This window comes from Zonotrichia albicollis, chromosome 8 (genome assembly GCF_047830755.1).
Source record: "Zonotrichia albicollis isolate bZonAlb1 chromosome 8, bZonAlb1.hap1, whole genome shotgun sequence".
NCBI lineage: Eukaryota > Metazoa > Chordata > Aves > Passeriformes > Passerellidae > Zonotrichia > Zonotrichia albicollis.
The window spans coordinates 29,435,538-29,462,500 of NC_133826.1; the positions used below are offsets into that span (position 1 = coordinate 29,435,538).

At 48.2% G+C, this 26,963-nt stretch overlaps 1 protein-coding gene across 3 annotated transcripts in view; it reads right to left on the minus strand.

Annotated features, from left to right (window-relative positions):
* Positions 1 to 3,224: 3,224 nt before the first annotated feature.
* Positions 3,225 to 26,963, minus strand: part of RXRG (retinoid X receptor gamma) — a 40,906-nt gene continuing 17,167 nt past the window's right edge. Inside the window, exons 1-11 of one of the 3 annotated variants that reach the window (XM_074546428.1) lie at positions 25,895 to 26,890; positions 25,547 to 25,733; positions 14,382 to 14,611; positions 11,142 to 11,286; positions 10,268 to 10,447; positions 7,526 to 7,686; positions 6,277 to 6,406; positions 5,515 to 5,647; positions 4,710 to 4,801; positions 4,330 to 4,435; positions 3,225 to 3,668 (exon numbers count right to left, since the gene is read on the minus strand). In XM_074546428.1, the coding sequence (XP_074402529.1) occupies positions 3,521 to 3,668; positions 4,330 to 4,435; positions 4,710 to 4,801; positions 5,515 to 5,647; positions 6,277 to 6,406; positions 7,526 to 7,686; positions 10,268 to 10,447; positions 11,142 to 11,286; positions 14,382 to 14,611; positions 25,547 to 25,733; positions 25,895 to 25,939 (1,557 nt within the window). In that variant the 5' untranslated portion in view covers positions 25,940 to 26,890 and the 3' untranslated portion in view covers positions 3,225 to 3,520. Of the gene's footprint in view, positions 3,669 to 4,329; positions 4,436 to 4,709; positions 4,802 to 5,514; positions 5,648 to 6,276; positions 6,407 to 7,525; positions 7,687 to 10,267; positions 10,448 to 11,141; positions 11,287 to 14,381; positions 14,612 to 25,546; positions 25,734 to 25,894; positions 26,930 to 26,963 lie in introns of those variants that run through there. The other 2 variants (XM_005492258.4, XM_074546429.1) reach the window with 2 other exon arrangements.

Sequence of the window (26,963 nt, forward strand, 5' to 3'; positions counted from 1 at the left end):
AGAGGCACCAAGGGCCTCCCATGGGACAGCAGAGAGCTGGGAGAGGGATACAGAGGGGAGGAGCAGAGGAACCAGGCAGCAAAGAGAGCATCTCAGGAAGCTCAGGTGAGATGGCAAAGGCAGTCCCACCAAAGGGCTCGGTCCAGACAAAAGGTCCTTGGGGAAAGGTCAGTGTTGGTGGCACTCAGTTGGATTCACACTGTTGGTGTCTCGTGATGGTGGTCACAGGGGGTTTCAGGTGAGGGAAGAGATGAGAATCTGACTCCATGTTTCAGAAGGCTTGATTTATTATTTTATTATATATATTACAGTAAAACTTTACTAAAATAATAGAAGAAATGGTTTTCTTCAGAAGGCTAGCTAAGCTAAGAATAGAAAAGAATGAATAACAAAGGTTTGTGTCTTGGACAGGGAGCCGAGATAGCTGGGCTGTTATTGGCCATTAATTATAAACATCCAAGATGGGCTAATCAAAAATCTACCTGTTGCATTCCACAGCAGCAGATAATCATGGTTTATATTTTGTCCCTGAGGCCTCTCAGCTTCTCAGGAGGAAAAAATCCTAAGGAAAGGATTTTCATAAAGAGATGTCTGCGACATTGTCTGAGAGTCATGTCAGGTCTACAGGATGTGCCCCTGAATCACTCAACCAATCAGGGAGCCAAGCTGAACATAAACCAGCTCAAACTTTTACAGTTTGAGATGTATTTTTTTATTCTCAATCCAGCAGTGCTGTTGTTTGCCTCAGCAGAAACTGGAGCAGCTGCTACAGAACCCAAAACTCTATTATTTTATGAAGCCCCCTCCACAGAGCATTGCAGAGGCAGCAGCTCAGAATTAATAAATGCTTTGACACATTTGGCCTGTGCACCAGAACTAAGCTTGTCCATGGTGGGGGAGACCTGCTGCTAACTCAGGAAGCTCATGAGATGTGATGCATGGTGGCAGAGAGAAAATGGCCTTGCACCAGTCATTCCCAGAGCCTGGCTAGCTTATTAATCCCAGAGCAAAGGGAAAATTGTCTGAGCTTGATCTGAGGCTATGAGAGCCTTCATGGGGAAAGCAGTGACTGGATGGAGCTTTCTTTGGTGTATCAATGATGGGGATTTCTGCTGTATTATGAAGATTAGGTTTTTCCAGGGCTGGGGAAGCTCCAGCCATGCCAAGCTGCTGTCGTCCTGCAGCAGCTCACACAAGGATAACCACAGCAGTGAGTTACTGCCAGCTGCTGTGGGATTTGTTCCTTGGGGTGTCCAAAGCCTCACTCCTATGCTTTGCAAGGCTTGGGGAGGCACAGCTCTTGGACAACACCCCTGTAGAGAGGTCTATAGTATGAATGAGGAATCCAAGGGCTGGGACCAAATCCAGGAGGTTGCATCAACCCTCAGGTCCCCAGTGACTGCAGGCAGAGCTGGGTTGCTCCATGACTTGTTTCCCCTGCAGAGGACATTGGTTTGCTAGGGGCACTTTCAGATGAGCAAGGGGTGTCTCACCCACAGAGGCCACGTGGAGAGTCATGGTGTCTCTGCCCTGCCAGACACAGGGCGGAGGAGTCTGTGGTGTGCTGTGTGTTAATTCCTTTTTCCAAAAACCCAGCAGTCATCTGGAGAAACAGGACAGAGCCCTGCTCAAACTGCAGCCTGCAGACCTTGAGAGAGAGACTACCCTTCCAGACTGCTAAGAGTGAGTGTGTCCAGCAGCCACCTCGAGGCTTCCTGCCCCATTTTGGTTACCATATCCATCACTTCCAAAATATCACAGGCAGCAGCCTGGGATTGTTTACAAACAGTGGATTGAGGTCAGCGTCAATCAGAAGAGAAATCCAACCCAGCCAGCTGGGGGCCAGCTCTTAGAATTTTACTTCTCTCAGAGGGGAAGCCTGAGCAGCCCAGGTTGGAGGTGGCCTCCTGCTTCATCTAACCAGCACTGTGGTGTGGCACTATCCAAGCACAGCATCTCAAATTCCAGCAACACTTTTACAATGAGCAGGCTGTGTATTCTCTGTATTTAAACACCTCTTTTAACAAAAAAAATGCCTTTTCACTTAAAAAAGCATCTTCTTGGTCAGTGCTTTTCACAGGTTTTGAAAATCTCCTTGGGTTTTTCTCAGGAGGAAAAGAAAAAATTGAAGCGTTTTTGTAATGTTGGGGTTTTCCCTCTTTTCCTCCGCTCTTTTAAGTTCTCCTTTTCCTCCTCTCGGCGAAAAACTGGAAAATGAATCATGTCCCCGTGTGGGAGCTTTAACAAAACGTTTCATTTTTATCCCCCTTCCTTTTCTGCTGTCAGCCCTCCTCTCCCTGCAACCTCCCCGAGCCGGCAGCGTCGCAATCTGTCACGCGGACAGCCCAAGCTGCATCTCACCCCACTGTCTGCTGAGAGGGTCAGGAGGGGCAGATCACTTAACACTACACCTGTTTTATGAATAATAATACAGACAGTTTCCCTGGGTTCCTGGGAGGACGTTTTCCCACCAGGATAAGCGCTGCATATTGAACAAATTAATGTCTTTAACTCGTTTGACTCTGGTTAGCTCGGCTGCAATGGGGAGCTCCAGCAGGAGAAAGAGCAGGAAAGAGCAGGCAAGCCTTTGAGGGTGGTTTGTTAGAGGGTCTTGTTCTTTCCTTCCCTGCAAGTTTCACTCGTGGAAGTGGGAGATTATAAATTTTGGGGTTGGTGAGGTTGTTTTCAGAGGAGAAATATGGAGGGGAAAAAAAAAGAATGGGACACGTGAAGCTTCAGGAAAATCAGGAAAATGGAAAGTTTTCCACGAGCACACAAGGTCTGTGTCACTTCAAAATGTTCCACCTGGATCAAAATGAAACACTTTTGTTCTTCTGTCAGTGGCTAGACTAGCTCAGAAAAGAAAACACCAAACTAACCAACCAACCAACACCAGACAACCACCCTCTCACACATTAAAAACTTACTTTAAATATTACTTTAGAACTTCAAACAATTCCAAGAGTTTCTCTTTAAGATGGTGGAATGAAATGCTTTGATTCACAGCAGCAAGTTTCTCTTGGTCATTCCTTGGCAGGAACAAGAAGGAGCAATACCCGTCTTCTCTCAGCCAGAGGACCGTGTCCATCAGCACAAGCAGAGATATCCCAAGGGACATTCCTGCCCTGATTTGGGCAGCCCAAAAGTGTCAGGAGGAACCCTCAGCCCCACCCCAAGCTGGACCTGTGACCACAGCAAAAGAAGACACTGCTCTTCCACTCCAATCAGTGCCTCACTCGTAATATTTTATTTGTTTTGTTGACTTTTATTGAGAATGAAAAAATAATTTAAAGCAATTATCTGTACAGGGGGGCAGGGGGGTGGTTAGCTGGGTAGAGGATCTGTGACCCCCCCAGACAGGCCAGGGAGGGCTTGAGGGGGTGATTTACAGCTGTCCAAAACCACGACAATCCCACCAAGGAGGAGCGGAGGGCCAAGGACATCTCTGGAGCTGGCTCAGAGCACAGGGGCAGGAGGCTCTGCAGGGGCACAGGGGGCCAGGCTCTGGCCAGACAGACCCTCAAGTGACCTGCAGGGGTGTCTCCAGCATCTCCATGAGGAAGGTGTCGATGGGGGTGTCTCCAATCAGCTTGAAGAAGAAGAGGTGCTCCAGGCACTTCAGCCCGATGGAGCGCAGTGCCGGCAGGCGCAGGAGTAGCTTGGCAAACCTGGGAAAGAGCAGAGTCTGAGGCACAAGGGAGCCACTGGCTGCCCTCTCCCACCCATTTCCAAGCCTGCACCAGCCCAGATTCTCCCCAAAAAATGCTTTTGGGGCATTCTCAGACTTAGATTTTCTTAAGCTTTCAATATAAGCATTTGTCGCCTCGTGTGGAGGGAATATGTACCTTTCCAAAACAGAATGTGGCATTTTTAAAACTTAAACAAAAAAGAAGATAAATCCAGATTTGAACATCTTAACATGACCTATAACTCCATGGTATCATTTAAATCTATCTTCAAAAACTCCCCAGGCTATCAGAGTGTGTGCAGCCCCCCAGCTGCCAGCCACTGCCTCTGGTTTGGAGGCACGGCTGGAAGGGGGTGTAGCTGGCAGCCTGGTCCCTGTTCCCCCTGCCCAGAGCCCACTGGCAGTGTCTGTGGTGACAGCCAGAGCAAAAACCAGCAGAGGATTCCGCGGGCACCGACCCAGCTGCCGGCGCTTCAAGAGCTTGGCCAGCAGAGGGTAGGATTGGATTAGAAAGCAACAAAATTCCAGCTCCACAGCACCCTCAAGGCTGGGGATTTGGGCACTGTGGTTCAGGCAGAGCCAGCACAGGCAGGCTCCTCTCTGCAGGGTGGGAATCACGCTGCCCTGCCGGGGGCACTCACCGCCCTGGCTGCTCGGGGTACTTCTGCTTCGTGTAGGCTTCCAGCGTGGCATAGACCTTCTCCCGCAGGGATTCCACTTCTGAGGGGCTGGACAAACCCTTGGCATCTGGTCAGGGGAGGAAATACAGCTGGGGAAAAGGTCTCTGCAGAGGGGGGTCTTTGCACTGTGTGCACAGGCAGGAGAGGAATGGGACAAATCTTGGGTCTGCTGGGAGCTGTCCCTGCCCATTGCAGCAGGGGTGGAATGATGTGGTCCTTGAGGAACCTTCCAACCCAAAGCATGAAATCTGTCTGCAGCCTTGATGCTCAGTGTCACAGCGACCTGCTGTGGCCCAGAGGGAGTGCTTGTCACCTGGGACTGTCCCCAGCCTCGGGCTTACCTGGGTTAAACAGGACAATGGCTCGCAGGCACCCCAGCTCCGACTTATCCATCTGCATGTCTTTCATTTTGGACACCAGCTCTGTCAAAACCCTGCATGTGGGGGACATGGGTGAGCAGGCAGTTAGAGACCAGTTTCTCCACTGAAAAAAAGGCACTGGGAATACCCTCAATTCTTCTCTGCAGGAAGAGAGGCATCTTTGAGGCACAGCCATGCCCCACATTGCTGTTCTACAAGTGCATCAGCAACATCCTGAGCATCAAATTTGCTCCTGTTCTCACTTTGTTCAGCACACAGCACTCCCAATTTGCACTCTCTCAAGGAAAACCACATGGGTTTTCTCCACTTTTTACTGTGTGGTGCAAAACATGGGCACTGTCCTTACATGTGCCAGGTGTGAAGGAGTGGTGAGGCAGTGTCCTGCCAGGCAGGGAGCAGGCACGGCAGGGACAATATCCATGCACTTGTTACACAAGCAAGTTGGGGTTTGAGGCTTTGCCATCTAAAGCTCTTGGTGAGCAATATTAGGCCTAGATACAGCCACAGCAAACTCTCTAGACATAAGCATTCCTCCCCCTGCACACCCAACCCAACATCTGCTTCTGCAGCTGCAAATCCCTTCCCACTGTGCTTTCACCCCATTCTTGTTTTTTTAAGTCAGTCAAACATCCCCTGCTCATTCCAAGCCACTCCTGCCCCAAACCACAAAGGCTTTGCTCCAGTTCCCTTTAAGGACATGTTTCCCACTCAGAGGGGAAGGCAGAGCCAGCCTGGCCAGCCCTGCTGGGGGGTGGCAGCCACGTACCTGTCAAAGATGGAGCCCACGCCGGCGCTGTGGGCGCTGCTGCGGTGCACGTGCAGGCCCGTGGCCAGCAGGATCCCATCCTGCACCGACACAGAGCGATGGGAGAAGGAGGCAATGAGCAGCTCATTCCAGCCTGCAAGCACAGGAGGGCAGGACATGTCAGGCAGTCTGGCCAAAAAGCAGTTCCAGACAGAGCAGCAGAGCTGGTTTCTACCTGCTGGCTTTGGACTGAACTCAGGGGAGAGTTGGCACCCCAGGTACCAGTGCATCCCTTGCAAGAGGTGGGAAATCCCTTGGAAATATCTGGGAAATGCTCTCAGGCACATGGTGTGATACTTGGGGTTGTTCTGGGCAGGGACAGGAGTTGGACTTTGATGATTCTTGCAGGTTCTTACCAGCTCAGGATATCTTATGATTTGATGACCCTGACTAGCAGTAAGCAAGGAGCAGAAACTGGCTCAAAGGGAATGAGCAGAAACTGGCTCAAAGGGAAAACAATTAAAATTATAAAAAAGAAAAGAGGAAAAATATTCTGTGTTTTCTTCCTAAAAAAAACCACATTCCTAGCAACTCCAATCTCTTTACAAACAACAGATTTACTGCCCCATCCACAGCCTCTGCCAACCCCTCATCGTGTCTCAGAATGGGACATGGAGGAATGGATTGGCTCAGGATTGCACATTCACCACCCAGCCTGGCTGGCTCTCCCACAGCCCAGAGAAGGGACAGGGACAGCAGGGACAGCACAGGTGGGGACATTACCTGCCCGGAGGAGAATGACTTGGTCTTCCAGCGTCAGGTCGGAGAAGTGGGGGATGCGCTTGGCCCACTCGACCAGAGTGAAGAGCTGCTTGTCAGCAGCGTGGCAGATGTTGGTGACAGGGTCATTTGTCTAACAGAGAGGGGTACCAAAAGGAAAAGAGCAGAGAAAAAGAGGAGAATTCATCAGTGGAAAGTCTCTGATAATCGCAATTGAGTTACCGATACTCAATGCCACAAGGACAACATCCAAACTGCCAATAATCTCAGGTGGGTGCTGTTGAGGAGAGCAGGAATTTTTTACCACTGTCCCCTCTGCAGCCAGCCAAGTCAGCTTGATGCCTTGGAGTGGCGACCTAGATCAGAGGCTAGACCAGATTAAGAGGCTAAAAACAGGTATTTATTGAAGGTCTTCAATTGGAACACCTTGGGCAGTCAAAAGAGGGGCTACACCCAAGATGGACAATGCTAAGTTTTTCAGACAATTATAAGTTTGGTCCATTCACATATCAGGGGTTAATCCTCCAATTACAGCTTCAGGTAATGAAGTCATATTCCCCCAGTTTGCTCCCCCCAATTCACTTTTATTTATACTTTTTGGGGCCTGAGGCTGTAGGGTGTCCTTGAGTTTCAGGCCCAGAGGGATTGTTTGTCTGACCAAAATGTGAAGACAGCAGCGGACACTCTATATGGAGTTTAGAGTTATACACCAGAGCAGTACAAGATTTGAAAAATATAAAAGCTAAATGCCTTAGGGCATCAAGCTGGTTGCTAGATTTTTCTGTTTGCTTGTTACCCTTTGCAAAGCAAGTCCCTCATGGCTGGCTCCAGTCCTGCTCCCCAGGGCATATCCAAAAGCCAGGGAGCAGCCCCCGAACAGGCATGAGCACCAGTTCCATCCAAACCAGCAAAACCACAGCAGTAAACCTGCTGTGTTCATCTCCACCCCAGCCAGGGGCAGACAAAGAAGTGTTCAGGGCTATGCATGTGTGAAAGCCAGCACAGGGCTCAGGCTCTCCAGCATCTATTTCAGTGAGGAGATTCCTCATGGAAACTAAAAGAGACTGGGGAAAAAATGCTTGGAAAATAACATATAGTTGTCATTTAGAGTATCTCCAAAAGAGAAACTGTTGGTGATTTTTAGGTGCTGTGGAGCAAAACCCCCTTGTACAATGCTTGCTGTTCACGTGACACTGGTCTGTTCAAATCCCAGCTCCAATCTCTGGCTGCAGGTGCTGCCAGGGGCTCTTACCGAGCTCTCTGTGCCCATGTCACTGTAGGCCTCTGTTTTGGGCTCCACTGCCAGCTCAGCTTCCAGGATCCTCTCCACGGGCATGTCCTCACTGCCACTGCTCGTGGACTCGGCCTCGGTCTCACTGCGCTCCCTGCTCCTCTGCCTCTCCTCCTGCACAGCTGTGGGACACAAACACGGCTCTCTACAGCCACAGCAACGCTCCTCTGCTCACAGGGGGTCCCCACAGGTGGGATGGAAACCCCCTCAAGCAGGAGACAGCAGAAAATAATATCATTCACATGCTCTTAAAAAATTCCTCCACCCAGGGTTTTTCTCCTGGGAAGCTGAAAGGCAGCGAGAGAGGCCTCAGAGAAATGGAAAACAATTCTTATCTCATTTGTTTCTCCTGTGTTTTGCTCATGTGGAATGTGTTTGGAGACTGTTTACCCACAGGTGATTGTTCCATTGGGTTCTGGTGTGGGTTGTTTTCACTCTTTGGCCAATTGGGACCAAGCTGTGTTGGGACTCTGGAAAGAGTCACAAGCTTTCATTATAATCTTTTTAGCATTCTGTAAGTATCCCTTCTGTATTCTTTAGTATGGTACTGTATTCTTTAATATAATATAGTATAATAAAGTAATAAATTAGCCTCCTGAGAACATGGAGTCAGATGAATCATTCTCTCCCCTCATCAGTGAACCTGCATTTTATAATAAATGAGTATTTCAGATGTACACCCATTAAAATGGCTGCTCCCACATCAAAAACTCTGTTGCTGCACACCACTAGCCTCCAAATTTGACCAAAGATTGTGATTTCCAAAGTATGAAGCTCCAGAACAGAGGGAAGATGAGTTGATGCCTCCAGGTGGCAGTCTGGACTCGGCTGTCACTGGGCGCTGGAGGAGGCAGCACTCACAGCACTCCTGCACTCACAGACAGGTTTTTGTGCTCTCAGCATGCTTCCAACAATCCCAGAATGCTTCCAACAATCCCACAGCAGCCAGAGCATCCAGCAGCAGGGCTAGACAGTCCCCAAACCCCAGCTGGATTCACACCTGCTGCTTGTCTCATTCCTGAGCAAAATCCTACCCAGCCTGGCCCAGCCCTGGCATCACCTCTCCCTCCACCACCTCTCTTCCTGATCCTCCCCACGAGAAAATTCCCTCTACATCAGTACCCCAACACCTTCACTCCCTTCTCCCCTCTGTATGTTTTCTAAAGAAGACACAGAAGATGAAATTCTCTCCAAAGCTCAGTTTCTAATTCCCAGGACGTGTGTAAGAGAGGTCAGTGTAGGACCTATGTAATTTGTGCGCAACAAAAGTCCTGGTACTTTTTTTTTTTTTTAAGAAATCCCAAAGGGAAATACAACAATCCTGCTTAAGAAGTGACCAGCAGGCATTATATTTGTCTAGTTCACTGCTGGGGTGAAGTGGCAGCACCCAAGGAGATGGATCAAGGTGGGCATCCAGCCTGGTGCTTGTGAGGGAGGGCAACACAGGACAGAAGTATATGCCAGCCTGCTGGGGGGGAATATTTGTGCAGAAAAAGCCATGCAAGTGTTTCTGAAGTCACCAAAATCTTACTGGAATAAAGAACATGGCAAGGAAATACCAGTTCCATCACTCAGCCCCTGAACTCAAGCTGCACTCTGTCCCCAGTTTCTGCAGCTCCCAAAAAGCCCCTGTGATTGCTGCAGCCAAACTCTCACAGGATCCACCAGGTTCCTGGGGTTTAAATTTTCACTCTCTGCAAAAGGAAGTTGTGCTAACACCCTGGTCCTCTGAACCACTTTGCACCTGGCTGGAAGAGGGAGCTATGCCTGGGATTAAGTTTTTGATTCCAGCCTGGCATTGTGCAGTCCCCTGCTGCCCTGTGAGTTTGAGGCAGCACAGCTTTGGTGATGCTGCAGGACGAGAATCAGCTCATGCCCAGTGTTACAGCTGCTTCCCTGGGCAGCTCTGCTACTTTATCTTAGAAAAAAAGGAGCTTAAATGCTCCTGTGTTGGTTGTCACTTCCTGACCTTGCATCTGTTAGGATAATTTGGGAGACAATCCAGCTCAGCAGGTGAATGGAAATGACAGAGAACTATAAAATGAGAGACAGAAATAAATCATTCACCCTAATCCTCCAGTACAAGAATTAGGTGGTGACAAATGAAGTCAGCAAATTAAAAACAAAAAAATGAAAATTGCTCTTCACAAAGGAGGCAAGAAGTCTGCAAGACCCCTCACTGCTAGGTCCCAGCAGAAGTTTACAGGTTTCCAAGGGGTCCAAGCCACTAAGAGTCACTAACTAGAGGCAAGGTTGGGTCAGGATCAGTTAAAAGCTTCGATACTCACCTATGTATGTGATTAGGTGAGAAGAAAAATACACTGTAACAGCTTCCCCATCAGTCTCTTCCCTTATTAGCCCTTATTAGGAAAAAAGCCTTCACAGAAGGAAGAATTTTTTGCACCCTGTCCAACACGGGAACAGGCTGCTTAGGGAGGTGGCAGAGTCACCATCCCAGAGGTATCTAAAGGACAGGCATATGTGGCACTTAGGGACAGGGTTCAGTGGTGGAATTTTCATTGCCAGGCCAATGGTTCCACTTGATCTTAAAACTCTTTCCCAACCCAAACCACGATTCCCATTACGTAATGAGGTCCCAAACCCCCTGATGAATGCACCAGCCTTGGAGAGCCACCAAGAGGCTGATTTATCCTAATGAATGGAGGAAAATATCTCCAATCCCATTGCTCCCAGCAGCCCTACCTTCCCTCTTCATCCCCATGGCGAGGCACTTCTGGTAGCGGCAGTACTGGCAGCGGTTGCGCTGGCGCTTGTCGATCAGGCAGTCCTTGTTATCCCGGCAGGTGTAGATCAGATCCTTCCTGATGGTCCTCTTGAAGAAGCCTTTGCAGCCCTCACAGCTGTACACCCCATAGTGCTTCCCTGGGGAGGCAAGGGAATGGCTGGCCAGGCAGGTTTTTGCCTTTCCTTCCAGCGTGGAGGAGCTCAAAGCAAATCCAAAGGTGGAAAAACTGCAGGGTATCACCTTGAACTGGCTTCAAGTCTTAGCAGCAGCAGTCAAACCACAGGACCACTGTTTTTCCTGGGATAAGGAGGGGCTGCATGCCAGTGGAGTGATGTGGAGCATCTGAGGTGCACAACAGCCACAGGCAGCAAATGGGGTGCACTGATATGGAGAGGGCTTGCAGGGCTCACTGGGGTATGACAGAAAACCCAGGTACAGGCAGAGCCCAGCTGACTCAAAGCACAGGGAAATGGGAACAGAGATGGGGAAGGCTTGTAAGGCTCATGGGAAATGATAGAAAACCCAGGCACAGGCAGAGCCCAGCTGACTCAAAGCACAGGGAAATGGGAACACAGAGATTTTGGTAGATTTACCTTTGGCAAACAGGGACAGAAGGTAAAATGAGGTTACACACAAGAGGGAGAAGAGCACAGTGTTTAGGTTTGGTCACTTTTGGGCACAAATCTGCAACACAGCCAGCCAGACCCAGCCATGAGCTTGCCATGCCAGCGTGGCCCCAGCAGCCTCCACACTGCTCAGTGCTGCACAGTCTCAGAGCACCAGGAGAGTTCTCACTGCACAAAGCCTTCCCCAAGAGAGAAAGCCTCCTACCTGAGGACCTGTCCCCACAGATGGCACAGATGTGTTTGGCTAGGGATCCTGGACTCGTGGATGGATAATTCATGTTCCCCATCCCGGGGAGACCCGGCAAGGGCTTGACATCCTCCGAGCTGCTGACATTGTTCAGGACATTGAGCTGCAGAAGCCACGGGACAGGTTAGAGGGGAGAGACTCACATCTCAGTGAAACCATCCCCAAATAGAGCTGACCCTTCCCTTGCTGCTCCTGCCAGGCTTGTCCCCCAAGCCTACCCCCATGGGGCTGCCCTGGGCAGACAGACAGACATCCTCTGCTGAATCCAGCAGGAGAGGCTTAAGCAGGCACTAAAGCAGACACTGCCTGATGTTGTAACCAAAGCCAGGACTTAGCAGAGCTGGAAAAGGGCAGGCACTACCCTCAGCTGCTCAGTTACAGCCTCCAAGCCACGAGGCTGCTGGGATCCTGGCTGCTTCATTAGAGGATGCTGATTGTTGGCTGCTGGCAGACACAAACACTAACAGCTTAGTAAAGCAGAGCTCTGCAGACAGGTGATTTGTTACAATCAAACCTGCACTGTTGCATGGCTAGGGAAGCTGTAATGGTGTTTAAGAACAGAAAAAAATAAATAAAAATTAGTGGGTTAGCTTCCCTGACTCACAATATCTGCACATGCACAAGAACACACGGCCATTTGGTGCCTCTCTGGGACTTAGGTTCCCAAACACCATCACAGGTGGCAGATTTGGTGTTACCAGATTATTTTAAAAAAAGAAACAAAAAAAAGGGGGGATCAGGCTGAGCATCGAAAAATCAGCAGCTGTGAGATGCAGGCAAAGGATGCAGAGCCCCCAGCTGAGATCCCCAGGAGCTGCTCCTGGCTGCTGAAGTTAAAGGTTACAAACCCACATTGATTAGAGACCAAAGCCTGACGTTGCCCAGGGCTTCCTTTTATTGCTGTTTGCTTTAGAGCCACGTCAGGCAGGGCAGGGAAGGGTAAGGGCCATTGAGCACGTCTTGTCAAAAGCTGTCTGGGCAGAACAATGTCTCTCCAAGCCCACCATCCACCACCAAATCACCTTCCCCACTGCTGTGGGCTGAGGGCTGGGGATGGTTGTTCCATCCCTGGGTTTGTTTGGAACAGTTGTGCCAATTTATCAGCTCAAAGAAGGCAGAAGCAAAGATAGAAAACAAGAATTTGGATGAAGACCCAGCTCGAGCCTTCATTCCAATCTCTGTAACATTTAAAACAGTGGATTCCATGCATGTTGCTGAAATTTCTCCATTTCCCCCAAGAAACTGTACATTTCCAAAAAAAAAAAGTGGTAATTTCCACAGAAAATTTTGGTAAAGAACAAAGGTTCATCCCGTTGGAATTTTTTGATGTGTCATTAGAAAAATAAAAAAGATGAAGCCTGTTCTCATCTTCCCTCACTGCTATCCCTTCATTTTCAAGCTTCAAATGTTTTAATAACACAGAAAATAAAAATTATCCAGCAAAAATCAGGAGCCAAGTAGTTTTGCTCCAGTAGGACATATAAGTGTATTGGGAAAAATTTCCCAGAGGAACAGAGGTTTGATCTCCCCAGCAGAGACTCAAACCAGGCACTGGCAACTGTAAATCCTTATGCTTCAAGATCCAGGCCAAGGAAAGGAGAAATAAACCCCTTCCTCCCCACAAGTGTCCATCATCTTGGCAAAATGCTGAGCCAGGAGGAACTTTTTATGGTTTAAAATGTTACTCAGAACTCAGGTACCACCTTTTCCTCCTCTCTGCCTGCACTTTGAAAGAATAAAAGGGAGAGAGGGTACAGGGGAGGGGGACACACAGGGCAGTTTTATCCATCAGTGTCCTTAGAGCTTGACTCTTGCAGGTGAAGTGCAATCATGGATGATATCTGGGACAACTGCTTGAACCCAAATCCATTAGCTGCCTCCCTGCTGAATCCCCAGGGCCCAGCTGTCTCCTTGCATTAGAGGCAACACAAATGGAACCTTCTCCTCGGATCTGGGAACTTGGCACAGCGCCCAGGCTGGGGAAACCACTTCCCAGAGCATCCCCAGTCCCAAAGGAAAGGCTTCCAACCAGCCAGTGCTGCCACAATTTCCTGTCCAGCCCTCCTGTCCTCGATGTCAGGGGCACAAATACCGTCAGATCCACGGGGAACAGCTGGGTGCTGCAAGGGGATGAGGGATCCTCCAGCATTCTCACTGCTGACAGCTGGGGCCCATAACAGGAGTTGAGGATGCTGGGGCAAGGTAAGCCAAACATCATCCTCTTTCAGAGCTTTTCAGGGGCCTCCTCATACTATTTTTTCCCAGCCTTCCAGGCACTAAGAAGAGCTTCAGGCATTCCAAGGAGTAGCAGCAGGGTAAGGGCTTGGGGACCATCTCCTTGCTTTTTCCTCAGCAGGAGGCACAAGGCTTCTGAGCACTTCCCACCTTCAGGTCCCACTAACAAAACTCAAAATCTTGCTCCTAAGAGGCAGAATTTTCACTTAGATCGGGACACCCAGAACATTTCAGCTCTCTGTCGAGATGCCACAGTGCCACCAGAAATGCAGGAGGCAGTTCCAGGCTTTTGGAGCAGCATGGATTTACAAGCAACAAGAGTTTGAGTAGAATGATGGTTAATTTGTCACAGGGTGAAAAAGTAGAATTTTGGGGATTTAGAATGGGGGTTCAAGAGGCAAGATGGAGGAATCTGGGCATGTCCTGTCCTTCTTCTTCTTGTCTTCCATCTTCTGCTGTGATGGTGACACTTTTTGATTGGTTTAGAGTAGAGACAGAGTGTCTAACATAGGTGATAGGTATTGGAAAATTATAAAAAAAAAACACATATTTCTCAGTATAAAAAGTTAACACCACCCCAAGGGCGGGCACTGTGCCACAACCCGATCTGCTGGACAATGCTCAGCAGGTCAGAGAAAGAATGGAACAGACCAGTGAACATAAACAACCTAGAGAAGCAGAACCAAGGAATTTCAGCTTCTTCAGTGGTGGGGCCTCGGAAAAAAGGACTTTCTAATACCTTGGAGATCATCTCAGCCACAGAAATCTGAGAATCCTGTAGGGTATTTTTAAAACTGGTGTGCTCTGCATGTCTGTGCAAGGCTGATTAATGCAGATTCACAAGCTAGAAAATATTCTTTCCAGCTGAGCTCTGAGTGGCCGCACTCCCCCACCAGCCAACCCTCTCCCTCAACTTTTGGGACTTCACCCATCCTGCACACAAAGAAATCATCCCATCCCCACCTGTGGGCTGGCGTGTGCCACGAAATTGACGCCGGGGGCGGAGGACAGAGCGACGGGGTGCGAGCCCAGCGAGGAGGCGATGACCCTGTAGGGCGAGCCCAGGGCGCTCATGGGCGCCGGCAGCGCCCGCGCCGCGCTCCCGGGGGGCTCCAGGAAGCTGGGGGGCCCCTCCACCACCGGGCTCCCCGAGGACAGGCTCACTGACGGGGAGCTGGCGTGCACCGGGGAATCTGCAGGGAGAAACGGAGAGACGGAGTGTGATGGAGAACCTTGGTGGTTGTCGCCATCGTGTTTCCTGGGAAAATCCCTTCGCCGGGATTTCTTCTCCTGGGAAGCTGAGGAGCCTCGGAGAAAAAGGAAAACAATAATTATCTGGTTTGCTTCTCCTGTGTTTTGCTGCTTTGGAATGTGCTTGGAGATTGTTTATCCAACAACATTGGTTTCACGTGAATTGTTTTGACTTAATGACCAATCACAGTCCAGCTGTGTCAGGACTCTGGAAGAGGTCACGAGTTTTTCTTTATTATCTTCTAGCCTTCTGGAAGTATTCTTTCTCTATCCTTTAGTATAGCATTCTTTACTATAATAGAGACCATCAAATAATAAATTAGCCTTAACATGGAGTCAGATTCATCATTTCCTTCCTGCCACGGGGGACCCCGAAAATACCACAGGTTGTGTCAGCTTAAAATGCCAGCCCAGCCTCAAAACCAAGCAGCAAACCACGCTGTAAAGAGAGAAGAACAAAATGTTGGTTACAATACAGGAAAATGAGTTATATACTGTTGGAACGCTGGTTACTGAGAATTTGAGACTTTCTGTGCTGACCCCCCAAGAGAACACTGCATTTAACCTGAATCCATAGAGAAGACTTCCAAAATTAAATGATAAAACTAAGATTTATGAGTGTGTAGTTTGAATAGAAGTGTGTAATATCACATAGTAGAAAACTTAGAGTTCAAAGTTTTAGAATATAGAATATATATATAAATTTTATATATATATATTTTATATGGAATATATAAAACAAGAAAGAAGTTCTAGAGCAAAAACTAGTCCTTCTCCTTCATGAATTTGAGCAGTATTGTATAATATATATATATAATATATATATATAATATATAATATAAATATATAATATATAATATATAATATATAATATATAATATATAATATATAATATATAATATATAATATATAATATATAATATATAATATATAACATAACATATAATATATAACATATAATATATAACATAACATATAATATATAACATATAATGTATTATTATTTTTATACATAGTATATATATTAAATAAAAAGTCCGCATTGTGAGTCACGGGTAATGAAGTTATTGAGTTAAAAGTAAAAATAATTTAAGTGTCTTTTCTTAATTAGACAGTTTATTCTTAAAAGGCCTTGTAGAGAAAGAAATACAACCCCATTTTTAGCTTGTTAGAGTGAAGTGCTGTAAAACTCACAGTTTGTGAGATTGCAGTATAAAAAGAACTAATAAACATCTAAATCCAAACAAGAAATACCATCTCACACATTTAATCCCAGCCTTGGCAGAAGAAAGAAATGAAAGAATCCACAATATACAGCAACAAACGTTATTTGGAGATAATGCTTAATAACAAAATATTCCTTTTCCACTTTGGTGCCTCAGCAGACTTGGAGGAAGGCACCACTGCCTGCCTGCCTCAGGCTGATTTTCAGTTTGCTCTGAACTCTTCCTTGAGGTCCCATTTCTTTTGTCCAAGCCAGCTCTAGGGACAGCACATTTCTGAAACCCTGACATCCTCACCAGCCAGCCTGGAAACTCTGAATGCTCCACAAGTCTTATGATGAAGCACCTCTGCTCCCTGAGGTGCCTCTGGCCTTGTGCTCCCACGGCTCAGTTTTCCCCCTCCCCACTCACTGTGTGTCCACTGTGCCTTTTCCCATGTTCGCTCCCAAAGCTGGGTGCCAGCACCTTCCACAGCAGCTGGAGCAACCCAGGAATGGCTCATGACATGCTTGCAATGCAAGTTTCAGGACAAGGCAGCCCCAAAACCACTTGTCCTTTATTTCTCCTCATTTGTACAAATCAGAGCAGAGACTTTGGCCACGCAGATGTGCCAGGGCACTCTCACAGCTACAAGGACAGGGGTTTTCCTCCCTCCACACTAAACAGAGTTGCAGTGCACATCACCAAGCTGAGCCACACGAGATCAGTCTGCCCCTGAACCCTGCTGAGGAAGAGGTGGTGTAAAAAACAACATAACCCTAATCACCGCCACTTCAGGGCACACTCTGAGGCTGAACTGCTCAGCCAAGGCCTAAATACTGTCTTCTGTAGGACCAGTCTCAAATATTCAGGCATCAAATGCCCACTAGTCCCAATGGGTCATGCATTTAAGTTCATATTAAGGATTTCCATGACCTTTTCTCCCTCCCTTAGAATTTACCAGCCCTAGTTAGCATTAGCTGTCATTAACATTTCTGTGAACCATTATTTCTCCACTGGTTTTCCAACACAGGAGATGATTCCCTGGAGTAGCAAGGCAAAGATGTTGTGTGGGAAGGTCACACAGCTGCTTTTTCACGGCTGGCACAGAGGATACATTCTCCCGTTGCATTTGCAAGTAAGGCAGCTCTTGGGTGTTTTGTTTGTTTGTGGTTTTTTCCCTCCTTTTAACATTACTGCAAAGTTATTTACGTGACAGTGTTTGTTATTCTACCTGAAGTAACAATCAAATCTGATTCAAAGGGAAGACGCACAATAAAGACGGGAAAAGGTCAGCTTGCTGAATAACATTAAAGACATTTGTCAGAGTCAAGGAGGACTCCATCCGCCGTTATCAACCCGCTTCAGACTTAATTCTGCTGAGGGAGGGGGAGAAAAGGTCTTTGTCAATTCTTGCTTTGGCTTTTTGGATCAATTCTCCCGGTGGGAAAGCGATGTGCAGCAGGAGGAAGCCGGCTCAATGACAACAGCAGAAGGCTCAGAGGCAGCGAGGCGCTCTGGAGGCAGGAGCAGGGCTCTGCCTGCTGCCACAGAGTTACCCCACATCCCCCTGCCACCACCAGGGAGACACACAGCCTGCTTTCTGCTAGCAGACAGCAAAATCCCTGCCTTGGAATGGATCCCAAGTGCTCCAGTCCTTCATCCCAGGGACAGAGCGCCTTTAGCACTGTGCTGTTTGTCTGGAGCCTCCCTTACCTCAGCTCACACAGGCACCTCAGATGTTTCTTGGGGCTTAAAAGGACCATCCTGGCCATTATCAGCTTCAGAGAAAAGCAAATGCATTTTTCATCACCTGTGGTACCACAACACGCAGTCCTCCCCAGCATCTGCAGCACAGACCTAGAAAGAATTTGCTTTTACGCCTCTTTAAATAACTAGGTAAACAACATTGCCTCTGAGGATTCCTCAGCTTGGAAAATAAGTCATTGCAGGGGATACTGGGCAGAGATCTATCACACCAGGAGAGCTGAGCAGCAGAATGATTCTTCATCCTTTTCCATTAACACAGAAAAGGGCATATTTTGAAAGTATCATGCAGAAGATTTAAACCAATAAGGAAAGACACCCAGGAGAGTTAACTGTTTGCTTTTATGCCAGACCTTTCAGGAGTGCTGCCACTGCTGAGATTCTCCATTAGAGAGGCTCCAGGTTGCACAAGGACCCAGAGCAAGGCTTTCACACCAGGAGGCTTCTGGTCAGTGCAAGCCCCATGGTGACAAGGGGCAAATTTTTCAGAGCTGTGCCCAGGGGGATCCCCTAGACCCCAGGATGGGATCAAAGCTCTAAGCCAGGAAACCTGGAGGGTTCTACCTCTGTTACGCCAAAAATGAGATACCAAAGAGGACCTGTGAATGCACAAAGGAGTGTTTGCTGGTGGAGATGGATGGATAAATGAAAATACCCACTGGAGAGCACAGACGTGTAAAGCCAGGCTTTGCCAGGGCCTGATGACACAAACCAGAGTTGACATGCTTGTTCCTACAGTGCCTGGCTACATTGTCCTGCCAAGGCTCTGACAAACGCCTTGGTCAAATCCAGCAGTGTTACATTTCCATTTACAAAACAACAACTTTATCCATCTGTTACAAATTGGAATAAAGCCCCCATCTAGAAAAACACAACAATGATGACAAAAAGCCCACAAACAACAAAAAACTTTGACTTCTAGTCCCTTTCTGGAATAAGTCTGCTAAGCAATCCACCACAGGAGCAGAAATGCATTCTCCTGCACCTGGGGAAAATCCTCCTCTCAGCTTCTCATTTTCAGGCTAGAGTGCTCAGAGAGGGTTATAAGAAATGAGTGTTAGCAGACTATCAGCTTGTGAGAGGAGCAATTTTCATGGCTGAAAGGTGTGCAGGAAGAGCCAAGCCAAAGCATCCTTGACCCTGGGGTTAATGATTTGCTCCGCTGAATACACTCAAACTTGTTTCAGTTCAAAGAAGCCAGGGAGGTTTGGACTGTGCAAACAGCCAAGTTTTGAAAGAAAATAATTAAATTAAATGACTTGCAAGAAAATACTGATGGTCTGTGTCCCACATCTCCCAGCAGAACCCAGAAAGGTCTTGGGTTCACTGGGATGGAATGGCTTTACTGCAGGTATTTTCTCTCATCATCTGGGAGATGGACAAATGGCAGTGGAACAGGGCTGTGTGTTGGGGAAGATGAAACAGGAAAGCCTTATAAATATGATTGCCTGGCAAAAGATTTGGAGAATATAGAAACTGTAAGTGAGATTGAAATGAAAGCAAGCTTTGGGATACTTTAGTTACTGAACAACTGGAAAACAATGGTGTGGCCAGCTAAAGGTGATCCCCTTTTGATGGAACGACACCCTCTGCTTGCAGACAGGCCCAAGGGTCAGAGCAGACCCTGCAGCTTGGCAGAAGGGGCCCAAAGAGGAGTTTTTAGGGTTTAAAATGTAACACAGTATGGTAATGTAATGATTCTTATAGGCTGTATGGAAATGCTGTAGGATTTGTATCTTGTACTGGATTGGTTAGTGACAATTGGAATATTCAGCACAGAAGAAGATTTATTGTATTGTAATGGGAACTTCACTCTCTCTTACTCTTTTGCTCTGTCTCATCCTCTTTACCACGCTCTTGCCTTCTCTCTCTTTACCTCTGTCTTTACTTCTCTCAGGCCTGCTCTGAGCTGTGGCTGCAGCTCCCAGCAGGGCCCTGCCCCCAGGCCCTTTGCAATAAACCACAAGTTCCAAGCCCTGGCTGCAGAGATCTCTGCTCTCCATCCATCCCGACCATCCTAGCCCTGTCAGTCCTACAGCTGGGGAGGAGCTGCAGTGCAGTGCAGCAGGGAAGCAGCTGTGGGATGGAGCAGGGTGGGCTGGGGAGACAGGAGTCAGTCCTGCAGCCAGCCCCAGCCAGCCACCCCCGCTGCACAGGGCACAGGTGACATTTACCCAGGCCTGCAGTGTCCATCAGGTAATGCAAGGTGACAGCAGGGACGGGGACGCCCCGAGCACAGGGCACCAACCACGCTGGCCATGTCCCCACACAGCTGGGGAAGGCCAGCTGGGACCTGCACTGAGCATCAGGGCTCGCTGCTGCTTTTCAACACCCACCCTGCACTCACCATTGGCTTATTTCTGATCCACAAGTGGGGCTGTTTGTCCTTTTGCCATGCCTGGACAGGGACGTCACCGTCATATTTTCTGAAAAATCCCTTGGCCCAGGATTTTCTCCTGGGAAGCTGAGAAGCCTCAGAGAAAAAGGAAAACAAATTCTTATCTCATTTGCTTCTCCTGTGTTGTGCTCAGATGTGGAATGAGTTTGGAGATTGTTTCATTGGTTTCATGTGAATTGTTTTGACTCATTGGTCAATTACGGTCAAGCTGTGTCGAGCCACGAGTTTTCATTATTATCTATTTAGCCTTCTGTAAGTATCCTTTCTGTATTCTTTAGTATAGTTTAGTATAGTATTTTTTCTCTGTAATATAAAGTTAGTGTGGTACTAAACTATAGTTTAGTGTTTTTTTCTATAATATAGTATCATAAAATAATAAATTAGCCTTCTAAGAACATGGAATCAGATTCATCATTCCTTCCTGCCACAGGGCACCCTGCTAATACAATACAGGGAGTTTCCTGTCCAAGTTCAGGGCAGCTCGATTTTGTACTTATTTCTCTCTGGAGGAGCAGGGGAAGGGAGGACAGGTGGATTGTGTGGATTTTCCAGTATCTCTGCTGCAAACATGCACTGCCCAGAGAAGCCAGTGCCTCCATCAGCTCTCCACAAGCTGCCTTAAACAGAAGCACACACTCCAGCCTTCTCTTTGAAGGGGGCAAAGCTTAAGAAAGAAGAATTTGGTTCTCGGTGCTTCACTGTATGAAAGTGGCTCTGCAAATTACAGCATTGTTTGTGGCAGGGAGCAGCTGAAGTACACACACAGAAATACCGTGTCCATACTGTTGCTTTAGAATAAGGATAATATCCAATGCCAGCTTAAGCATCCCTGCTGACATTAGGAAAAATAATGAAGACAGACCCCAAGAAACACTCAGTTCTCTGCATTTTGAAATTACTGCCCTTGAGGACATAAGCAACAGCATTATCCTCACCCACCAGCTACTGAGGCTGAGCAAGCACACAAAGCTTTGATACTCCACTCCAACTGTGCTTCATCTTCACTTCAGCAAAATCCTAGTCCAGGCATAGGAAACTTGCATGAGTGGCCTCATAAATCAGGAGTAGAACACCATCTACACCACAGCAGATGTGGAGGTGTCCAACACATGCACCTGCAGAGCACAAAAGCTCCAGGTCCACCAATCCAAGGCTAAACAGCCAGGTCTGGGCTAGCACAGTGAAACTGAACCAAGGTGAGCTTGATAAAGGCACTTTGGATGCACCTCTGTGCTCCAAGCACTTCACAGGGGAAGCTGAGGAAGGTGTGGAAACACAGACAAGTGACCCCAAATATCTCAGTGAAGGCAGTAGGAAGAGAAGGAACCAGGCTGCAACCAATAAAACTGCCTTGATTTTCACACAAATAATGGCAGCAAACATCAGCTTCAGCGGTTACACTTGAGCAGAAAGAAGAATCAAAATGCAGAGCCCAAAAACATCCAAGCACTGCACACACTGTCTGTTTAAACCACCACAGGCTGCAGGCTTGTTTTGGACAATGTCCCTTCAACTCTAACACCCAGCAAAGCCTTGAGAGAAATACCTGTGTTCAACACTGAGGTCTGACCTCATCTAAGGCCTAAAACAGTCCTTGAAGAGCCCTGGCAAGCCTAGAGATGATGATACTCTCAACATTCACAGTTTCCTTTTTAATATCAGAGGGAATCAAAAGCTGGAACTCATCAAACAATGCAAAACACTTATGCTCCCAAGGCTTCAGAGAAAAGGTTGACAAACATTTAAAGGTGTGAGCTGCCCTGCCTGACACGACTTTGCAGATATTTCATCCTCTGCAGATCAGAAAGCACTGAGAAGTGGGCAGAGACAGGCAGAGAAGGGCTGATTTCAGGAGAGGAGCACGAGTGTGCGTGGGAGGTGCAGCCTGGCAAACATCTCGTCCTTGGGGACGACCTTGAAAGGGAAATACCTGAGAGAAACACTCCTGAAAGGGTCTGCAGTGATGGTAGCAGGATACCCACCATAACTGGAATCCAGCCAAGTTCTGCTGCTGTGACTGCAGAAGTTGTTTTTGTTTAATACACAGAAGATGAACCAAAAAACTCTTCCCTTTCTGGGGATATTTTTAACCAACCATCCAAGCAGATTCCCACATCCAGTACAAATATCCCACAGAAAGGTTAGTGGGTTTGCCTTGCTTTTAAGGTCCAGTGACCTCTGTGTTTCCATCTTTCCTGCTCAACTCCATGCCAATAAATAATGCAGCCTTCCCTGAGCACTAAAAACGAGGAGGAAAACTCTCAGGAGCTGTAGTGGCACATATGGGAGCAGGAGTTTCTCCAACAGGGACCTACAATGGGCAGCACAAAATTTCCCTCAGCCCTCCAGGCGGTGGGAAGAGCTGCTTCCTCTCTTCTCTGGTAATGCTCCTGTGCCTCCCTTGCAACAGGGGCCATCCAAAACCTGGCCACAAAAAGCTGTGTGTCCTGTCCAAATGTCCTTGGACTTACTAAGCTATTGACCCACTGTCCACTTTCAGTCCAATCAGGCCAAGACCTCAAAATAGCATCTGCTGCTGAGCCTGCACCAGGGAAAGACTCCTTTAGCAACTACACATCAAGTAATTAAAACAGAGCTGCAAGCCAAATTTACTCACCCTAACAAGGTGTCACATCTCCCTGGTGGCCACAGTAACACACAAGAGTTGGATAAAGCTCCTTGTCTCCAAAAAAAAAGGAAAAAATCGTTGAATTTGAGGCCTGAAGGTTTTTTTTCCATGATTGTTTGATCAGATTTCCCACTTGGCCAGCAGCCACCAGGAAAAAACACATACAAATTCCTACAGTTGTCTTTGAATTTGTGGAGAAGCTACAGGTCCCCAGGAGAATGGATCCCACTGACTGCAGGAACTGTAGTTGCCCCAGGCAACTGAAGGCAGGTGTCTCCTGCTTTAAAAGAAAAATTTTCACAAAATTTAAAATCTCATTTTCTTAAAATTTCATTTTCTTAGATACCAGAGTTGCCCAGTCACTAAGGGCTCTTTTCCACCCTCACATCCACAATTACAGGAATGGACACAGCAAGCCATGACATCCAGGGGAAAAAGCATCCTGCAGGTCACAAAACCTGGGACCATCACCTGTGAAAAAGGTGCCAGCCAGGCAGGCAGCAGAGCCAGCCCAGCACAATGTGGGTTTTCCTCTCCCTATCCCCTAAACGACCTGGCCTAACCCTGCTTTGCTTGGGAGAGCTGACAAGATTGCAGCCGGAGGTGGTGTGGCCACAGGCCAAGTTACATGAGTACCAATAAAAGAGACTTTGTGGAGGAGCCAAGTTAGTTCTTGTCCCCAACCAACGGTGCCAGAGAGTGCCCAGAGAGAGAGGACAGCCAGCACAGCATCTTTCCTTGCCCTGGGAGCTGGGCTTGGGGTGAGATGAATCCTTCTGGACACTAAAACCACATTTTTAAGCTCTTCTTTTGCTCCTGTAGCCCACCACATCTCCTGCTTTAGATGTCTATGGGTGACTCCTCTGAACATTTTCCCTGTTATTCTACAAACGCACCTGTGACACCTTGGAGTCTGATGGTCCTTTTCTCATCACAAATCATGTGCTTATGACCAGCTTGTGGATGTATTTCTCAGACAAATTTGGCGGTGCTAGTCAGATGTTTAAGATCAAAGTGAGTGTTGCACACCCCATCAAAAACATGCACCTTATTTCTAACCTGAATGGAGATAAAATTAAGGTAAAACAGATGTAACAGCTACCTGAAAGCAAAGAAAAAGACAGCAAGCTGATACCTTTTTTTTTTGCCATTATGCTGAAATTGAAGCCCAGAATTTCAGAGCTAAAGGAAATCTGAATGCAAGAAGAACAGCAGAACCTGCATCCCCTTAACTTTGACTTCCAGCAACACCGTGCAATGAATGCTACAAGCTGACAGCTCAGTGTGGACCCTGATGTTCCAGGAAGAGTTTCATGGCTTTTCCAAGGATAAACACCAGGAACACATGGTGGGCCTGATGGAGATGCAGGCTGCCTGGTGGTGAGGACCCAAGGCAGTGGAAGATCCCTTCCACCACGGTCACCACCATCTCTCCTCCTCCAAAGCCTGGCTGCTCTTTCACACAGCCCTAAAGCTGTCTGCCCAAAACAGGCACTGCTTCCTCAGCCAGCCAGAATTCCCCTCAAAGGAGAGGGAGCTGCCACAGGGACATGGAAGCCCTCTGGCTTTGAGGGGAGAATGGCGAGGAGTGGCAAACTCCATCCAGGGAGCACAAGACAGGACAGAGGGACTGTTTTAAAGCATCCTAAACAAAATTTGGCCAATGCTTTTGCATCTCTGCCAGGCATTCACATACAGAAAATACCTCTGTTTCTAATACCAAGCTGGAAGCAGGTTAAAACCCCAGTTTAATATATTAAAAGGAAGTTAAACTCCCAATATACTGAGATAGAGAAGTCCCTTCGCCTTTATTGGTGGAACAGAAATCCCTCTGCTCCTATTACCAATTTCCTCTCCTAGAAATCTCCCAAAGGCTCTGCTGAGTGTTGTGACCCTTGTCCCTACAGGGATCTCTGCCTGGTTCCTATGAAGATCAGCTTAACTGTCACTTTTCCTTTGGTTCGTTGCAAGTTTGTAACAGAAATAAATTCAACACAAATAACACTTTCATTGTTTTGTTCTTATTTGTAATAGAAATAAATCAAACACAAATAACGCTTTCATTGTTTCCTTCTTACTGCAGCAGTAGGAGAGAGTTCAGCTTGTCTTTGCTGGGTCCTTAAAACCACCAGTGAGCAACAGATTCTCCCAATGAGATTCTGCAGAAACAGCCTAAAAAGGTATTTTGAAAAGTCAAGCTCTTGTGAAACTCGAGGATAACTTGATGCAATACTTTCCTGGAGCTGGCGAATTACCAGAGGTGAGCATCTGGTGAAAAAGGGAGGGGGAAAAAACCCCACACATAGTGGGAACATCCCATGTGCAACGTGATGTCTGCAGGAACTGCTTCTCCAGCAGAGAAATACCAGGCTGGTGTACACAGAGCAAATCCTGGAGGCATTTCCCCACTTTGAAGGGCTGGGAACAACTTCAGGAGCTTTCCAGAGGCACCAAGACTTTGCACACACATGCACTTTGTTCCACCAATACTAGCAGCAGTCCATAGGTGGGTGCTGCCAGCCCCTCGCAGCCGAGCACTCCAACCCACAGCTCGTCAGCCCATTCCCCCTGTGTCAGGGCAAGGGGAATAACCTCAGATAAAACATAAAGAGTATTCCCAAAGAGCATTTCCCGAGAGGAGCCGCGGTTCCTGCAGCCAGGGCTCGCTCTCGGTGGGCACAGCGGTGTCACAGCCTCCCTTGGCTCATCTGACACAGCTCCACACGATGATGGTGGGATCTGTGTCACAAGGGCAGGAGACAGCCCCGCAAAGCAAGGAATTAGCCCTCGTAAGATTTTCTAGGGAGGCGTCTCAGGTTTAAAAAGTAATTTTTTCCTCCCATCAACAAGTTAATTAAAATGAAATGGGAAAGATGCTTACTCGGTTTGACGCTGTTCTTACAATGAAGAGATTCAAGCCAGCACACACAGACACAAACACGCATCTCCCAAGCGATCCGCTGAACTTCAAAGCGCAGCCTGCAGAATTTCAGGCAGCCTGGCGTGGCCGTGCAGAAGTTCACAGCACATAAAACCACAGGACAGCTTCGATCACAAGCACACGGGCACTGCAGGTTACAGCCACATCCCAGCTAGGTTAAATTCCTAGCTGGGAATTTAGATTTTTAAATTCTCTTTACGTTTTTTAATTCCCTTTACACCCCCCCCTCGCCGCCACCGTGGGACCAGTTCCTCCCCCTAACCCCGTAAACGCAAGTAAAACACTTACTGCCAAAGCCCGCAGGAAACTTAATGAAGTGAGGATAATTCCCATACATGTTTAATCTTCAGTTCATCGCTCGCCTTTCCCGACACAAGTGCCTCCTCTAAACTTCAAAGCCGTCCGGAGCGCAGCCGGGGCCGGGGCATGGCTCTGAGGGGGCTCTCGGAGGGTGCCGGGGCAGCTTCTCCCCGCCGCGGGCCCATGCTCGCCTCACGCCGGCCGCGGCCGGGCCCGGGCCGCGCCAGCCCCGCGTTCCCCCGCTCCTCCTCAGCGCCCGCTGCCCTGCTCGGCTGCCTCGGCTCCCCGCGAATTCCCGGCGCTCCGGGCACGCAGCATAATCGCCCGGCGGAGACGCCAATCAATGCACGGCGGCTCCGCTATGGATCGGGAATCGGGAGCAGGGGGAGAGGTTAAGTTGTTCAGGGGAGGAGCGTCGTGGGGAAGGAGGGGGTGATGTGCTGCTCCACCCGTGTTGGTTCCAGCAGCTCCGGCCATGTGGAGCTGCACATCCACCCTGCGTCCCACAGCAGATCCTGCCTCAGCTGTGCTGCCGAAATCACGGCACCGCCCTGGGGCTGCAGCCACCCCTGGGAAATGCAAGGCTGAGGGCCAGCAGGACCTTCCTGGGGCTAGCGGAGCTGGCGGCTCAGCTCCCATCCCCAGCCCCACCCAAAAAGGAGCACAAAAGACACGCAAACCGCACCAAAAGCCTCATTAACCGGCTGCTAAAGCTGTGTGGGGTGAGAGGAGGTGGGACAGAGCCCGGGGGGGGGCTCAATCCATGAGTGTCGATCCCAGCAACCGCAAGGATTTCTAACCTGTTGGCAAAGTTTGCTGTTTCAGGACAGCACTGGCTTTGCCTGCACTACTGGCCTTTAACAGCCACGCTGGGGATCCTTGTGAGGAGCAGGGAGGAAAAGCCTGGCACCAGGCAGGGATATCTCAATACTGACTGCATACACTCAGGAAACTTCACAGCAAAGCTTCAGACAGCCCCAGACCCACATCCACAACTTCATCTAATGCCCAGCCCTCCCAACAATGAAGTTGTGCGGGAAATGTGCAGGAATAAGCA